This window comes from Rhinopithecus roxellana, chromosome 16, assembly GCF_007565055.1.
Source record: "Rhinopithecus roxellana isolate Shanxi Qingling chromosome 16, ASM756505v1, whole genome shotgun sequence".
NCBI lineage: Eukaryota > Metazoa > Chordata > Mammalia > Primates > Cercopithecidae > Rhinopithecus > Rhinopithecus roxellana.
The window spans coordinates 110,283,397-110,302,316 of record NC_044564.1 but is presented as its reverse complement, the minus strand read 5'-3'; the positions used below and the strand labels follow the sequence as shown (position 1 = coordinate 110,302,316).

Genomic DNA, 18,920 nt, shown 5'->3' with positions numbered 1-18,920 from the left:
TTTACAAGGCATGATATTTTTGGGGTGTTTTTTTTTTTTTGGTTGTTGTTGCCTGAAAGTTCCAGAGCAACTTTTTTTTTTTTGAGACAGTATCTCACCCAGACTGCTGGAGTGCAGGGTGCAGTCATGGCTCGTTGCAGCCTTGAACCTTGAACTCCTGGGCTCAAGCAATCCTCCTGCCTTGAACTCCCCAAGGCACTAGGATTACAGGAATGAACCACCATGCCCTGCCAATATTTTCTTATTACATATGTATTATTTATAATATTAATATATGATGTCCTGGGTTAAAACCAAATTGTGAATAATTTTCTCTTGATTTAGTGACATTTAACCTAGAAAAGAATTATGACCAGATGTACATCAAATATTTTAAGTACAGTGAACTGTTAGTGATTATTTTTATCACTTCTTTGGTTTTGGAGAAAATGTTGTTAGATTGTATGTCTGAGGATTTCCATGTGAAAGCAAATCTCAGCAAGTTAATTTCTGGCAAGCAGAGCTCTCTAAAGATATAATTGGAATGGTTCTGTGATAAATACAGATTAAATCTAAGTCAGAATCAACACTTTAGCCATATAATACAATAAATAAATGTCTGTTTTCATAGGTTTTGATATCTCTTTTAGAAATCGCACTAAATAAATCAAGCCAGTTCTCAGTCGTATTAAAACTTGAGAAAATTAAAAGGCTGAACGTCATAGTGTGGTTAACTAGTGTGTCACAGTTGACATTTGAGTAGGACTAAGTATGATTTATACTTAAGTGCTTTTATTTCTTTAAACTTTGCTGTAAATTTTATATTAAGGTTTACAGCTGGAATTAAAGAAATACTGTCTTTTTTTTTTTTTGAGACAGAGTCTCCCTCTATCACCCAGGCTGGAGTGCAGTGGCGCAGTCTCACCTCACTGCATCCTCTGCCTCCCAGGTTCAAGCCATTCTCCTGCCTCAGCCTCCTGAGTAGCTGGGATCACAGGCGTGCACCACCATACCTGGCTAATTTTTGTATTTTTAGTAGAGATGGGGTTTCACCATGTTGGTCAGGCTGATCTTGAACTCCTGACCTCAGGTGATCCGCCTGCCTCGGCCTCCCAAAGTGCTGGGATTACAGACGTGAGCCACGATGCCCGGCCTAAAATACTGTCTTTAAACGTTGTCATTGGGAAATGAAACGTTTGGCATGAATTGTTTTAGTTTTTAATAGGTTAAGCTTTTATTAATAAACTCCCACATGTTTTTTTTTTTTTTTTTTTAAAGCTTTAAGGCTGGGCATAGTGGCTCAAGCCTGTAATCCTATCACTTTGAGAGGCCAAAGTGGATGGATCACTTGAGCCCAGGAGCTCAAGACCAGCCTGGGAAACATGGTGAAACCCCTTCTGCACAAAAATAAAAAGATTAATTTGGTGTGGTGGCACATGCCTGTAGTCCCAGCTATTCAGGAGGCTGATGTAGGAAGGTCATTTGAGCCTGGGAGGTCGAGACTGCAGTAAGCCGTGATGGCAGCACTGCACTCCAGCCTGGGTGACGGAACGGGAAAAAAAACTTTAAGCATTTTTGATAGTTTTCCTTGAATGTGTTGTTTAGGGAAGAAGTTTACTTAGCAAACATGGAATACTGCCCTAAATCATTTTTTTGGAATGAGAAAGACAAACACATTATGAATATAATATATTGGTTTCCTGAAGACTGGTTCTCCACAAGTCTTACTTTGATTTAACTGTAATATAGAACATCCTTCCAGGATATTTAGTTATTTGCCCCTCACTGAATTGTTCTTCTCATCTATATTTAAAACTAGAAACAAACAGAATGTGACTTATTTCCCAGTCCTTCTGATGTCAGTGGTCCTTTCTTGTCATTGTCAATGTGCTATGCTACTGTGTTCTATTTTATTTCATTCCACTTCCGTAAGTGATACTGTAATAAGCTGGAGGGCATTTGTGATTCTCTTGTGAAATAGAAATGTTGGGCTTTGTGACAGATATTTTCCTCAGGAGGCCTTTTATCATTACCTGTGTTAAAAACTGTATTTTAGGAGGTTGCCAAAAGTCTGACCTATGAGTAACAGGGATGCTATCGTTGTTGTTGTTGTCGTATAAAAGCATAATTAACTGAATTATATGCTCACTTAATTATCCTTGATGGAGGAAAACTTAACAGGTGACTCCTAACCAGTCCTAAGCCAACATTAACCCATCATAGGCAGGCACCTGAAATGGGTATAAAATATCTATTAACATTGCTGACTTTATTATTTCATTCCTGGAGCTATAAAAAGAGGCAGATGTCACCCATAGGAAAAAAAAATCTTGCATCTCAGTGTTATTGCAGTCAGTGTTCATTGTATGCATCGAGGTGATCTAAAAGATCTAAAGAAAGCTGATAATATGCTAAAAAGCATAGTGTATTAAAGAATGAACATTGTATTAGAAATGTATTTCAGATTTACTCCAGTTTTTGTATGTTAAAGGTCATGCTCTTTATTCCAGAGGTGGCCATCCTTACCTGACAGGCTTGGCAGTGGCCGGTGGAGCATACTACCTAGGCCTGGAAGGAGCAATCATCGGGCCTATTCTTCTCTGCATACTTGTGGTTGCTTCCAATATCTATAGTGCCATGCTAGTGAGTCCCACGAATTCAGTGCCCACGCCAAACCAGACCCCATGGCCTGCTCAGACTCAGCGGTGAGTTTAAGCAGAATAATCGTAAGCTGTAAAGCTGTCCTGTCTCTGTATTTGATAAGTTGCTTCATCCAGACTTGTCAGGATAAAGGTATTTGAGTACCAATGCTGTGATAAAGGTTGCAGAAGACACTAAGTAAATACAAATCGTTGGCAGAGTTTTGGGTTTCATATACCAAGAAAATTTAAAACCTATATTGAGGCAGGGAGCAGTGGCTCACACCTGTAATCCTAGCACTTTGGGAGGCCAAGGCGGGTGGATCACCTGAGGTCAGGAGTTCGAGACCAGCCTGGCCAACATGGCGAAACCCCATCTCTACTAAAAATACAAAAATTAGTCAGATGTGGTGGCACACGCCTGTGATCCCAGCTGCTCGGGAGGCTGAGGCAGAAGAATTGCTTGATCCCAGCAGGCGGAGGCTGCAGCGAGCCCAGATTGTGCCACTGGACTTCAGCCTGGGCAACAGAATGAGACTGTGTCTCAAAAAAAAAAAAAAAACCTACATTGTTTGAGAATTGTTAATGTCACGAAAAGCCAAAAATAAAGTTAAAAAATTTAATACCATGTGGAACATGGCATACCAGATTGAAAGAGACTCAAGAAATAGGACAACCAGGCCAGATGCAGTGGCTCACACCGCTAATCCCAGCACTTAGCACTTTGGGAGGCCAAGGTGGGCAAATAACCTGAGGTCAGGAGTTTGAGACCAGCCTGGCCAACATGGTAAAACCCCATCTCTACTAAAAATACCCAAAAAATTAGCCAGATGTGGTGGCAGGCGCCTGTAATCCCAGCTACTCGGGAAGCTGAGGCAGGAGAATCGCTTGAACCTGGGAGGCAGAGGTTGCAGTGAGCCGAGATCATGCCATTGGATTCCAGCCTGGGCGACAGAGTGAGACTCTGTCTCAAAGGAAAAGAAAAAAAATGGAAAAGAAGAAAAAAAGGAAAAGAAATAGGACAACCAAATGCATTGCATGAGTCTGGGATAGATTTCTGGATTGGGGATGGGAGGAAGCTATAAAGAATATTTCTGAAACAATTGGGGAAATTTGAACGTGGACCATATGTTAAATAATATATCAATGTTAAATTTGGTTTAACCAGTTTAACAACGATACTTTGATAACCAGTGATACAATGATAGCCAGTCATAACCAGTGACACTTTTGTTCTGTAGAAGAATGTCCTTTAAAGATGACCGGTCATGATGTCTGCCACTTATTTGCAAGCAGTTCAGCCAAAACAGAGGGAGAGAGGAAGTGGCTGTAGCAAAATGTTAACAACTGGTGAATCTAGATGAAGGATATGTGGTTGTTAATTGTATCAGCGTTTCAATTTTGTGTAGGTTTATACATTTTTAAAATACAAAGTTGGGAAAAATTATTTGGGACACCAATATAGAGTTGCAACGTGTTATTTTGTAAGTACAGATATGAAAATAACAATTGCTGTTATCCGCTGTCACCAGCATTTCATAAAATAAATTATAATGTTTGAAAAATTTTCCTAATTGTCTTATTTTCTTAAATTTCTTTAGGTATAATTTATATATGGTGAGGATGTACATCTAAATAGCCAAATATACCTCTAAATAGACAGGTTGATTTTTTCATATACTCACACCCATGTAACCACTATCCGTATCAAGATATAGAATATTTTTGTTATTCTAGAAGGCTTCTCCCTGCCTCCTCTCAGACCCCACTGCCTGCTGATGTTCTAACTGTAGTCACTTTTCATTAGTTTTGCCTGTTTCTGAACTTCATGTGAAAGAAATCGTATGGTAGGTACATACTCATATAGTCAGCCCTCTTTGCTCAACAGTGTATCTCTGTGTGATTCATTCATGTTTTCTTTCATTATTGTCTAATCTTCCATTACATGAATATATTGAAGTCACATTTAATCATTGTAGGACTAATAGATATTTGGGTAGTTTGCAGTTTATGTCTGTTATAATTCAAGTTGCTATACTTTCTTTTTTAAAAAAAATTCTTGTTTTGCCATGAACGTTTTTGTACATGTCTTTTGGTGGACATGCGCATAGTACTTACTGTAGTTGGACATATACGTAAAAGTGGAATGTCTGGTTATACATCTGGTTTTAAGTTTAGGTGGATACTTAAAAACAGTTTTCTATGTCGTGTGCCAGAAATTACATTTTAACAACAAAAAAGTAAGAAGGACAGTCTCAGAATAAAAAGTAAAAGTAAAATTGTTATCTGCAACTGGAAAACACTAGTTTTCCTGCCACTGGATATTCTTGTATAATCAAGGAGTCATTGACAAGTTGTTTCTGACAATGCATTTAATGAAAATATTTTATACTTTTATGTAAAATTCTTTAACACATGATTCTGCTTAATTTTGTTTTCAGTGTTATATTTTGTGAAGAGAGACATGGTCCTTTAACTCGGGACAAATGCAGTACAGTCTCTGAGTTAGAGCTGGTTAGGGGCCAGCATAATCCTTACTTGACGGCAGGGGAAAATCAGTTTTTCCAAAAGAATAAAAGGAGAGGTGCTTCGGTGATTTTGACAAGGGCCTTCCCAATTTGGTGGTGGTGACACTATGATATCCTTTTCTGCCTTTGCCTCTTAAAGACAAGTGCTCAGGTACCTGAGATGCCAGTGTGCTCAAAAGCAACAGAATGCACTTGCTAACTTGAGGCTGTGTTCCGTGGGCTCGCCAAACACAAAGAAAAAAGAGAATTGATCAATACTTTGCTGTTATTTTGAGTAAAACTTAATGATTTCAAGTTACTAAAGCAAGAGTTAGTTTTTAAGGTGAAACAAAAGCAACTTAAATGAATTCTTTTACAGGTAATAAACCTTTTCAACCCTTTCTCCTTCTGAAAGTACAAAATGCTTATGTGGTATGGCGGAGTAGAAAAAGATAATGTGAGGACCCATATATATAGCCTTTGTCTTTCAAAGTTACTCATGCACGTAGTTTAAAGAGTCAAATTTCTACAAAACTCAGTGAAAAATAAGGGCTTTGCCTTCTCCCTCTTCTTCCTTTTGCTAAGAGGAACCACTTTTTGACCCTAATTATTTTGATATTTACCTCCATATCTTGAAATGACATGTTTATTTCTGATTTGGTCATGTATAGGCATCATCTAATAACTTCCCACTTGGAAGGTTAGAAGTTAGCGTTCACTACCCATTCCCCCAGAACAAACTGTGATACTGGTTAGATCAGTATTCAGGTTTTACATTATTATGACTTTAAATTATGTTCATATTTGAGCCTTGTCATATATTCTAATATTTCTTTACCCCTACGACTTTTGCTTTCTCTTGAGTTAGTAAAGATACTGGTTTTTATTTGCTTTGCTTTGCTTTCCATGTACTTAAAACTAATCCCATCTCAAGCTCTGCACCAGGCACTCGCCTATCCACTTGGTATGTTCAGTTGCACCAGGCATAGTTGGTCTTCTGAACAAGACTCTCCTGAGTGTCCTGGTCTGCCCGATTTGGCTTGCTGTTCAGCTGTCACCTTGGGTATTCCCTCAACTCTCCCTTGCATTGGAATCCTTATTTCTTATATCCTATATAATTTTCTTTCTTGATTTATTCCTTTTTGGTGGAGCACATCGTCTTGTAGATTTTCGGGAAAATATGCAGAGGAGGTAAATTTTGAGGGATGATGCATGTCTGAAAAAGCTTTTCCTAATGTCATACTTAATCCAATAGCTTTCCTATGTAGAGAATTCTATGCTTGACATTTTTCCTTTAACATTTCTTTATTCATTGTTTTCTAGCTTCTAGGATTGTTGTTAAAAGTGTGAAGCAATTTTTATTCTTGATTCTTGTTAATTTAACTGTTTGAAGACATATAAGATCTTTTTGTTTATCTGTGTTTTTTGTCCTGATGGGCACTTGCTAAGACCTATAAAAGTGAAAACTTATGTTCTGGTGTTCTGACATTTTTCTTGAGTTGTTTCATTATTTTCCTTTTCTTCTCTCAGAACTTTATTTTATCTTGACATTGACCTTCATAGACTGGGCATTTCATATTTTCAATACTTTCTTTTTTTCACTTGTGTCTTTTTGGCTCCATTTTCTGGGTGATTTCTTCAACTTTATCTTGTAGCTTTACTATAACGGTTTCCATTTCTACTTGCACATGTTTTTCTGTCTCCTTTATTGAGGTGTTATTTCCTTAGAATAAAATGTGCCTTTTTAGCCTACAGGTTTATATTTTGTATGACATGTAACAAATTACACATGTTTAGCAGCTTACTATACATTTACGATACAGCTTCTGTGGGTCAGGAGTTCAAGCAAAACTTGGTTGGTTCCTCTGCTTAGGACCTGACAATCTGCAGTCACAGTTGGGGTTTCATCTGTGAATTGGGGTCCTCTTTCAAGCGGTCCTATTGTTGGCATAATTCATTTCCTTGTAGTTGTATAACTGAGACTCATGGCTCCTAGAGGCTGCCTCTCTTCATAGGCAGCTGATAATCTGGGTTTTTGCTTCTTTAAGGCCAGCAGGAGAGTATTTTTCTAACTTCAGTCTCTGACCCCTAGACTTTTTAAAAGAAGAACTCACCTGATTAGACCTAGCCCACCCAGCATAATCTCTCTCTCTCTCTTTTTTTTTTTTTTGAGACGAGTCTCGCTCTGTCGCCCAGGCTGGAGTGCAGTGGCCGGATCTCAGCTCACTGCAAGCTCCGCCTCCCAGGTTTACACCATGCTCCTGCCTCAGCCTCCCGAGTAGCTGAGACTACAGATGCCCGCCACCTCGCCCGGCTAGATTTTTTTGTATTTTTTAGTAGAGACGGGGTTTCACCGTGTTAGCCAGGATAGTCTCGATCTCCCGACCTAGTGATCCGCCCGTCTCGGCCTCCCAAAGTGCTGGGATTACAGGCTTGAGCCACCGAATCTCTCTTTTTTAAGTCAGCTAATGAGGGACATTTATGACATCTATAAAATCCATCCACCTTTGCCATACATGTTGAGCATCCCAAATCCCAAGTCGGAAACTCTACAGAATCAGAAACTTTTTGAATGCCAACATGATGCTCAAAGGAAGTGTTTGTTGGAGCATTTTGGATTTTTTTTTTTTTTTTTTTTTTTTTTTTGTGGAGACAGGGAGAGGCTCACTCTGTCACCCAGGCTGGTGTGCAGTGGCACAATCTCGGCTCACTGCAACCTCTGCCTCCCAGATTCAAATGATTCTCCTGCCTCAGCTTCGTGAGTAGCGGGGATTACAGGTGCATGCCACAATGCCTGGCTAATTTTTGTATTTTTAGTAGAGACAGGGTTTCGCCATGTTGGCCAGGTTGGTCTCGAACTCCTGACCTCAGGTGATCTGCCTTCCTCAGCCTCCCAAAGTGCTGGGATTACAGGCATGAGCCACTGCACTCGGCCAGCATTTTGGATTTTGGATTCTTGGATTTGGGGTTAGTATAATGTAAATATTCCCAAATGCAAAAAAGATGTGAATCACTTCTGTTCCCAAGCATTTCAGATAAGGGACACTAACCTGTATTAACAGAACCACAATATCGGGTATTGAAGATGTTTGGCTGTTGGCTCATGTTAAGAATGAGACACGGCCGAGCGCGGTGGCTCACGCCTGTAATCCCAGCACTTCGGGAGGCCGTGGTGGGTGGGTCACCTGAGGTCAGGAGTTCAAGACCAGCCTGGCTAACACGGTGAAACCCCGTCTCTACTAAAAATACAAAATTAGTCAGGCATGGTGGCATGCACCTGTAGTCCCCGCTACTCGGGAAGCTGAGGCAGGAGAATCATTTGAATCCGGGAAGCAGAGGTTGCAGTGAGCCGAGATCGTGCCACTGTACTCCAGCCTGGGTGACAGAACGAGACTCTGTCCCAAAAAAAAAAGAGACCCAGAAGCTGTGGTGGATTATGATATATGTTCCCATAATATAATGTGGCAGGGTCACTGCTTTGTCCAGCCCTTAATATCAGTGATTTTGGTCCCCTTTTTGGGCTCGTGTAGTCCTCAAAGAAAGAGCTTCTAATCTGGCTAGAGACTAAAAGCCTGGCTGCCAGCCTCCTGGGAGCCAGGAGGAGGAAAGGGTCTGGACAGCCTTCAAGATGTAAACATCCACTTAATCTCCCAGTGTTGGGATGGATGCCTACCCTCATTTCTGTCTGTTGTGCACTAGTTCAGAGACTTTTTGTTTTACCTCCAGAGGGGAAAAACCTCTAGTTTTCTGCCAAGGAGGGGAGAGGGTGGAGTCAGCTGCTTGGCTGGGTGGGAGGTGGGGTGAGGATATCAGAGGGTGTTGTCTTACTGCTCTTTAAGGAAACTGTAGAGCAGTCCTGTTTTTTTCCCCCATCTCCGACTCTACTTCCAGAGTTACTTGATGTCACCAGTTCCTAAGCCTGGGGGATTTCTCCGAATAAATCAAAATGTTTCCCGGCCTTTCTCACTACTGGTTTAAGATTCAGCTTTTTAGGGTCTTGTGTTAGTCTGTTTTCCATTGCTATAAAGGAATTCCTGAGGCTAGAAAATTTATGTAAAGAAAAGAGGTTTATTTTGGCTCATGGCTCTTCAGACTGTACAAGAAGTATACTGCCAGCACCTGCTTCTGGTGAGGCCCCAGGAAACTTCCAATCATGGTGGAAGGCAAAGGGGAAGCAGGTGTGTCACATGGAGAGCGAGGAAGCAAGAGAGATGAAAGGCTGTTCTAAACAAACTGCTCTTACCTGAAGGAATAGAGCAAAAACTCACTTATCATTATTAGGGGGAGGGCACCAAGCCATTCATGAGGGATCTGCTCCCATGGCGCAGACACCTCCCACTAGGCCTCACCTTCAGCATTAGGGATCACATTTTAAAATGAGATTTGCACGGGATAGACAGCCAAACTCTATCACATATGCCAGATCCTGGCAGTCACACCCGCTTTCCACCTTCGTAGAATTTGTTGCTTTTGCCTCTTAGTTCTTTTTTTTTTCTTTCATGGCCTTTGCTGTCCAAGGTGCAGCCATACTGGCTTTCCATCAGGCCTCAGATACACTAGGTGCCATTGAAACTCTGGGCCTTTGTGCTTGCTGGTTTCTCTATCTGGATAATCCTCCATCTGGATAATCCCCCCATCTTTCCTTCTTAAGGAATTCCTAACTATTCAGATCTCAGTTTGAATGTCAGTTCATCAGAGAAGTGTTTCCTACCCCCAAGATTAGGTTATGGCCTCCTTGCCAGTTTAATGTGTTTTAGTTTGTACCTTGTACTTATTTTTTTTTTGGAGTACAGTTTTCATTTATATACTTGATTATTTTTCTCTCTCCCCCATCCCAACTTGACTATAGTTGCTGTTACTGCCAGGGCCAAGTCTGTTTTAATTACTGATGTCAGCCTCTGTCAACAGTATTTTGTACTCAGAATGCTCAATTCCTAGTGGAAGAAATGAATGGGCTGTGAGGGAATAGTAGCTACAGAAGCATGAGCTCTGAAAGGGCTTGGCTTTTTCTAGGAATTTGTATATTGTTACAGTGTGACAATAGAGGATAGATGGTTGCATTTTATTAAGCAGACATACCTCTTAATTCCATACCGCAAAAAAACTTGTTAGACTACTATCTTCACACAGATGAATGCCCATTCTCCTAAGGAAAGATTGTAGGAAGGAAGACCTTCTCTGCTGCTCACTGTTGATAGTGAGAATGTAGTGAGTACAGCACAGCTTTGGGCTCCCAACTATTTTGGCCTCTACTGAATAATCAGAACCTTTCACTTCCTTTGTTCTCTATTAATAGTGGGCTTGTTTAGGGAGATGGGATGGTAGGGAAAGGCAAAAACATCCCTGTAATCGTGCATACTTTCTTGATTTTTGGACAGGATAATCAGACTTGCTTTGATAGACTTCTTTCACTTCTACTAAAAAATGAGCAGCAGTCTCTGAATATTAAAGCCCAGAAAATCCTGTAAGGAGTATATCCCAGGAAGTCTTTGGGGGATGCTATTCTCCATATTATAGTTTTCCTTTGCCGTCTGTTACACCTTGACAGTGTTGAAGGTGACAACTGGAATGTGATCCTTTAGGAACTCAGCTTTATGTTTCTCTAGGGAAGATTTAGTAACTTGTGGCTGTTTTTGTACTCGCTTTTTTAATCTGAGGTTTATATCTTTCATAACTAAATACCCAAAGTACAATAAAAAATGAGTATCTGCTGGGCATAGTGGCTTATGCCTGTAATCCCAGCACTTTTGTAGGCCAAGGCAGGCGATCGTTTGAGTCGAGTTCAAGACCAGCCTGAGCAACATGGTGAAACCCCATCTCTGGGTCTCTGTAAAGTGAGGCATAAAGATACGCGCCATAAACCAGCCCCACTTCTGCAGATCTTTATGCTCACCCTAAGAATTTCATTTGGGGTGCACTCGCTGTCATTCCACTTTAGAAGATTGAGAAAAGAGAGTAAACTGGGGCTAGAAAGGGAGTACATTTGATTTACTTTCTGTTACTTGAAAATTTCCTGAATCTGTTCATCCTCTTTACTCCCAGCGGTGTGACCCACTGCCAGGATTGCTTCAGCAGCCTCTTTACTGGTGCCTGCCTCGAGTTTGGCCCCCCTCTAGTCTGTTCTTCATAGCACCCTCTCTCTGATGTTTCTGAAACATAAATACTCTACTCTGCTGCTGCTTAAAATTCCCACAGTGGCTTCCCATGGCCTTCAAGATAAAGCTGACATATTAATTTGCCCTGTCAGACTTCTCTTCTCATGCCTTTTTTCTGTCTACTTCTCCAGATTCATCTCTGTGCTGTGTGCCTTGCATTTCATTTTTCAGCCTTATTAAACTTGTTTTAGTTACCAGAAGGCAGTGTCATCTTTGCAGTGTTGTCCCCTCTGTAAAGAATACCACTTCCCTCCCAGCCAAGTCCAATATCATGGTCTATACAAAGTACCCTTTTTGTGAGAAACATTACTGAAACTGAACTAGGTAAGAAGTCCTTGTTGTGTCCCTGTGGTATCTTATACTTCTGTTGAAACTTAATACATGTTTTATAGATGTGTGTTGAATTCATTGTTTTTTCCCATCAGTTGGTAAACTTTTTGAAGGTGGGAGCTATGTCTAACTTGACCACTGTTTTGCCATTCCTAACATGGTGTTTGGTGCATAGAAAGTGCTAGGTGAAGATTTAGTGAAGTTGTGAAGTAGTGAAACCAAAAGCAGATTAGATAAAAAGGATTTTTCAATACAACCTTGAGGCTGATAAAAGAGGATGGGACATAGTAAACCCCAGCCTTAGAACTGTATTCCAAATTTGTTGGAAGGGAGGGGATATGTATAATAGTGGTTGCATGTGGTCTGTCACAGGATTGTATGCTGGTGCTGGTATAGGAAATACACACTCAGTGCTGGGGAGCCAGCTAAGTAAGTTAAATTAGTCAGTTATAACTTTCAGCCATCCATAACTTATTCTGCACGTCTAGGAGGCTGGAAGTCAACAAGTCTTCCGTTGTTAGATCATAAAAGATTTAAACATTTACATGGAGGGAAGAGGGTAGGGGGTGAAATGAATTTGTAAAGATCTCATTGAAACTTTGGGGCAAGCAGATACCAAAATATTTTCAAGGAGCAAGGAATAGTGAGAGACTACACTGCACAATCCCTGTTGCTCTGAAAGGAGGTGTAAAATGTTAACTAGTCCCCCAGTCACCTGTGGTCCCATTCTGGATTGCTTATTCTTAGATGAGAAATTCTATAACCATGATTCCTTGCAGCATGATAATCCTTAGAATTTGGGAAAGAATACCGTGTTTAGATGGTTTAGGTAGGATGTTAAAACATTTTCAGAAAATAGTATCAATGCAGTGTTTATTTTTAATGCAGAGAGTTATAGTTTTATGAACTTTGCTTATTAGTTAGAGCTGTGCCTCTGGAATAAGCCAAAAACCAAATAATTTCTGCATCTCTAGACTATAGATACTATTTTCCTGGAGATAGAGATTTGTTCAAGATCAGTGTTACTTCAGTAGGGTTCTATACACACACACACCTCCCGCTCCATCACCCTAATACCCTACATACCTAGAGAGAACATTGAGATGAAAGACTCTTAGTAACTGATTTCTAAGCTTGCTTCAAGTTGTTGGTTTTCTTTGTTTTGTTTGTTTGTTTTCCTGAGTCCTTTTGGAGGCTTTCTTGGCCTGGAGACAAAATTTAATAGTAGGTAGGAATTTCAGGGTTACAGCTAAGCTTACTTGTCAACAGAGAGCAGTGACTAGACTAACCACAGCCTTAATCTTATTTAATGTGTCTTTGCCCTGAGGCAGAAATCTTCATTCATAATTTAGAGGAAATGAATAGTTAATAGATATAAAATTGTAGGTATCTGAGAAATTTGAAAAGATTCAAAGAACTCCGTTGGGTATTAGAAAATGCTTTGTAGTATTAGCCAGTTTTTGACTATTGCTTGCAAAGATTTTCCAGGACTTGTCAGAATTAAGTGTTACCTGAAATTCGTATTGTCTGAGACAGCAGCCAGCTTGGCCTGTAGACAAATGTAAAAACACAAACTTGGGTGAGACTGAAAAATAGCTGTCTAGAGCTATAGTGCTGACAGGAGTGTGAGGGTGATTTTTTTTCTCCCCAGACATTTTCCTCATGTCTGGAGTCATTTTGATTGTCATTCTAGTTGGATAGAGGCTGGGGATGCTGCAGAACATCTTATAATGTAGAACAATGTCAAGATTGAGAAACACTGGTTTGAGATAGATAGATAGATAGATAGATAGATAGATAGATAGATAGATAGATAGATAGATAGATAATGCATATAAACATACATGTGTATATACAAATCTTCACTTTTGGACTTGTTTTCAGAACATAAAAATCTTTAAGAAAAGAAAATTCAATTATTAGATCAGCCAGCATCTTTAAAAATGGTTGGTGTATTATTGTCATACATAAACCCTCTCAAAGCCTCAGGATCCATAGCCAGGAGACTCACAGTTTTTCAAAGTAGAGCTGTGCTAGTAGAGGTGTGCTTCAGAGATCCAGAGGCTTAGGGCACCATCATTGAAAGAGCCTTGACATAACTGAACATCCTTGAAGGTGATTTCTTTTCTGTGACATTTTACCTGTTCCCCTCTGAACACTGAAGTGCTCTCCTCATTGAGTGCTGCAAGATTAGTCTTTAATTGAACTCTGCCTTGCCTGTGGGCCTCCTAAATATTTGTATGAATTGAGAGTCAGGAGAGAAAAGGAGTAAGGGAGGGGGCATGATTGTGGAATTACATTTGAAGTTCAGATTGTTTGTTTTGTAAGTTTTTAGGTGATTGTACCTAATGAAAGCTTTTTGTTATCTTTAGTTTCTACTACTGTGAGCTGTTTCTTAAGTTTATGGAACACTTACTTTATATTGTACTTCATTTTATTCCTTCTTCCCTCCTTCCCTTCCTCCCTTCCTTCCTTCCTTTTTTTTCCGGGGGGTGGTGGTGGTGGTGGTGGTGGTGCAGGGTCTCATTTTGTTGCCCAGGCTGGACTGGAGTGGCATCACCTAGAGTCACTGCAGCTTCAACCTCTTGGGCTCAGGTGATCCTCCCACCTTAGCCTCCCAAGTAGATGGGACTATAGGCATGTGCCACCATGCCTGGCTAATTTTTAAATTTTTTTTATAGAGATGAGGTCTCACTGTTGCCCAGGCTGGTCTTGAACTCCTGGCTCAAGCAGTTCTCCTACCTCAGCCTCTTAAAGTGCTAAGATTACAGGTGTGAGCCACCATGCCTGGCCTTTAGCTCTATTTCTAATGAACAAGTTGAGTAGTTTGTTGACAATAACCAAGAGTTGGTTATTAGTATGCAAATAAACTTAGCTTTATTTGACTATGATTTAAAAAATCTGCCAGGCACGATGGCTCACACCTGTAATCCTAGAACTTTGGGGGAAGCTGAGGTGGAGTTACTTGAAGCTAGGAGTCTGAGATCAGCCTGGGTGACATAGAGAAACCCTATCTCTACAAAAAAATTTGAAAAAAAAAATTAGGCATAGCTCAGTCTCAGCTACCTGGGAGGCTGAGGTTAGATGATCACTTGAGCCCAAAGCTTCTTGAGCCCAGGAGCTGTGATCACACCACTGCACTCCAACCTGGGTGACGGAGTGAAACCCTGTCTTTAAAAAACAAATCTTTTTATCTATCTATCTATCTATCTATCTATCTATCTATCTATCTATCTATGAAGAAACAACATAGTATATGTGTATGTGTATATAAAGAAAAAATATAGTGATATTGCGAATTAATATAACTTTTAACATCATTTACATAATTATAAATTTAATATAAATTATATAATTTTATATTATATAATTAATATAACTTTTATTATAATATTAAAATTATTTGGGGCCGGACATGATGGCTCATTCTATAATCCCAGCACTTTGAGAGGCCAAGGTGGGTAGATCACTTGAGCTCAGGAGTTCAAGACCAGCCTGGGCAACATGGTGAAACCCTGTCTATACAAAAAAAGTATAAAAATTAGGCGGGTTTGGTGTCATGTTCCCTGTAGTCCCAGCTACTCAAGAGGCTGAGGTGGGAGGATGGCTTGAGCCCAGGAGGCAGAGGTTGCAGTGAGCCGAGATAGCACCAGTACACTCCAGCCTGGGCAACAGAGTGAGACCTTGTATCAAAAAAACAAAAACAAACTGTAAAGACAAATATTTTTCTGTATTTCTAATATGTGGACTTATTGTAAAGGAGCAATATAACTTCTATCTGAAAGGATGGTAATAGACTGTGCTTTATATCTGTATCACTTAAGGTAGTTTAGGCTGTACGTAACCAAACACTAAACAAAAAACCCATCTTCAACAAGACTCAAAGTAACAGTGACTTAACCTAGTAGTTTATTTCTTGCTTGTGTAAAAGAAGGTAGGCCATCCAGGGCTTGAATGACTATTGCATAAACATCTGGCCCCAGTCTCTCTTCATCCTGATACGCTGTCAGCCTTGGTGCGAGGCCTTTTTGTCTTACATGGATGCTTGAGCTCATGTTCATTGATAAATTCTGACCTGGCCATTTGGCTGCCAGCACAGATGTGAATTTAACCAGGTGATTTATCCCAGCTCAGACATGTAAATTATGTAGCAAAAGCAAGCTAGCTACTACAGTCCTGAGGTAGACATTTCATGTATGCAGCAGCCAGGCATGGTGCTCAGCCACTTTCATCCAGCCCAGATATTACCTGCCAATAACATTGTTCGCTTAGCTTGTTTAATGTGTGTCAGAAACAGTAGAAGTACAAGGTCACTTGTTTGAAAGACCTACCCCATTTTTCCTGCACTGAACCACATCCCTTAGAGCTTGGACTCTGTTGGATTACAATTTCTATTTTGTAATAAAATGTATCCACTTAGCATTTAATCTTTGATCTCTTAGTGTTTTTTCTCTTTAACATCAATCATCATATCCACTTGGAGCCAGTAACAAGGTGGAAGAGCTGAAGAAGATCGCTCTTCTCTTTTAAGGAACTGCCCAGAAGTTGCACAACACGTCTACTTAAATTTCATTAACCAAAGTATAGTCACATGGTCATGTGTAGTTTCAAGGGAAATAGTCCTTTGGACAATGGATCCAGCAAAAAAATGGAGTTCTTGTTAATAAAGAAAGAGCAACAACTAGCAGACTTGGAAACAATACTCAATGAAAATCTTAAGAAAAAATAGTGACTATATAATCTTATTAGGGCTCCAAAAGATTGTAAATATAGGATACTGTTTTATGGTAATCAACTGATCATTCCATCTTTTTTTCTTTCAGGACTTTCCGTGACATTTCTGAAGATCTGAAATCTTCAGTAGGTTGATACGGTTTCCTCTGCAGTGATTTTTCTAGGAAGTTCAAATTTGACAGTAAGTTAAGCTCAGCTGTGGCCTTCTGCCCTTTCAGCTGTGCCTAGCAAGCAGAACCCAGGAAAGAAGCAGAAACCTCCTGGCCTTACATACAGAATGCCTGGACAAGAGAGAACTTGCTGCGGGATGCTTTGTATTTTAAAACACAGCTTGAGAGTTCAGAATTGGTAGTTTGCTCACTTAACTGTTGTTAAGATGGCTTGAAAAGTTTCATTTTATACACTGGTACCCTGGCTTGAAATTCTTCCACTTTGGTTATCTATATTACTATATTATATATTTATAAAGTTATTTTAAGAACTCTAAACTACCTGCTGTTAAAAGAATATATGGTGTAATTTTTTCCTGGTTTAAGAAATCTATTGTTAAACTTTTCTAAGACAGTCACTTTTCAAGGAAGAGAGCTTTCACTTTTGAGTGTGTAGTTGAGTGAGCAGGAAAAATGAATCTTCTACACTTCTCCCACAATGTATTATACGTTCTTTAAAAAAGAATAAATCATAAGTATAAGGGTGGGGTGGCTTATTTGATGTTCAGTTTTATGTTGTAACCTTGGAAGATACAAAGACTGAAGCTCTTCCTCCCCTTCCTTTTCTCTTAACGCTCCTTTACACTATTGCCAAATTACAAAACTTGGCTGACCACGTTGAAGTGAAATACTTACTAAGCTGCTATGAATGGTAACAGTATGATAAAATTCATGCTGTTGTTAGGTTTTCTCCTTCCAAGTGTTTGAAGTGAAAAATCTCAGGTGTAGCAATACTCTGATTTGTTAAATGTATCCGTTTCATTATTTGGAACTCTGCCAATAAGTTAGTTTTCAGCAGAATTTTATATTTATGTAGTATTTTCCCATCTTTTAGCACAGTGCCTTGCACATGACTCTAAATGAATGCTTGTTGAATTGAATTGCAACTTTAAAAATATCTCAGATATCACAATAACCAGCATAGTGCTTTACATTTTTACAAAGTCCTTTTGCACATACTATTTCACAAGTCCATCACATCAGCTTTCATATAGCTTTATATTATTTTACATCAGTTTTACACTGATGGAGAAGCTAAAGTTCAGAAAAGTGACCAACTCAAAATTGTAAAGTTTAGTAGGATTTGGCCTCAGATCTTTGACTCCGTTGTCTGCAGATTCTGCTGTACTAGTGTTCCTTCTAAATACTGTATGCAGTTTTCCCAGTGTTACGAGACAGGTGTTGCTATCCATTTGTTGTGAATGAAGACTTGTCCTATAGTATATGACAGGGCTGAGAGTGGACTGTAGTTCTTAGCTGAACCCTTTCTACTGTTTAAAACAATCATCAGGCCTATCCTCTGCTCCCAGGGGAATGTGAAAGAGAACAGGGTTCTCTGCCAGGCTGTAGGTGGTGGCTCACATCTGTAATTCCAGCACTTTGGAAGGCCGAGGTGGGTGGATTGCTTGAGCCCAGGGGTTTGAGATCAGCCTAGGCAACATGGCGAAACCCCATCTCTACAAAAAATAAAAAAAATTACCTGGGCATGGTGGTGTGCCTATATTCCGAGCTACTCAGGAGGCTGATGTATGAGGATCACCTGAGCCCAGGAGGTTGAGGCTGCAGTGAGCCAAGATGGCGCCACTGCACTCCAGCCTGGGTGAGAGAGTGAGACACTGTCCCAAGGGAAAAAAAAAGTGGGGGTAGTTCTTAAGTGTTGAAGATTTCCTTTTTGGAAAGTATTTAAAGGTAGAAATATTAATAATTTGTCCTAAAACATCTCCCTAAGAAGTCACTGATAATTATGATCAGCTTAAATTTATTCGTATACTGCTGAAGAAAAATGTTGTTTAGAAAAGGCTACCATGAGATCTTCTGTTTGTATGGAGTAGACTGCATACAGATCTCTTTATTTCTATTATGAATCATTTAGCGATTATAATCAGCTATTTCACTGAGTATTAGATTTGGTCACTAAGTAACTCATGCTCTTCTTTAGTCAATCATTCATTCATTCACTGAAACATTTCTTGAGAGTTTGCTAAACTCTAGGCTCCGTGCCAGGCACTGTACAGGGTGATGGAGATCACTCATAAGAAGGCCTCTTGGCCGGGTGTGGTGGCTCAAGCCTGTAATCCCAGCACTTTGGGAGGCCAAGACGGGCGGATCACGAGGTCAGGAGATCGAGACCATCCTGGCTAACACGGTGAAACCCCGCCTCTACTAAAAAATACAAAAAAACTAGCCAGGCGAGGTGGCGGGCGCCTGTAGTCCCAGCTACTCGGGAGGCTGAGGCAGGAGAATGGCGTAAACCTGGGAGGTGGAGCTTGCAGTGAGCTGAGATCCAGCCACTGCACCCCAGCCTGGGCGACAGAGTGAGACTCTTAAAATTTTTATTTAAAAAAAAAAAAAAAAAAAAAAAAAAAA

General features: G+C 40.0%; 1 protein-coding gene across 3 annotated transcripts in view; it reads left to right on the top strand.

Annotated features, from left to right (window-relative positions):
• TMEM245 (transmembrane protein 245) overlaps positions 1-18,020 on the top strand; it is a 103,090-nt gene extending 85,070 nt beyond the window's left edge. For 2 of the 3 annotated variants that reach the window (XM_030919415.1, XM_010365592.1), the window contains 2 exons: positions 2,490-2,684; positions 16,434-18,020. In XM_030919415.1, the coding sequence (XP_030775275.1) occupies positions 2,490-2,684; positions 16,434-16,479 (241 nt within the window). In that variant the 3' untranslated portion in view covers positions 16,480-18,020. The remainder of the gene's footprint in view (positions 1-2,489; positions 2,685-16,433) is intronic. The other variant, XM_030919416.1, reaches the window with a different exon arrangement.
• The last annotated feature ends 900 nt before the right edge of the window (positions 18,021-18,920 follow it).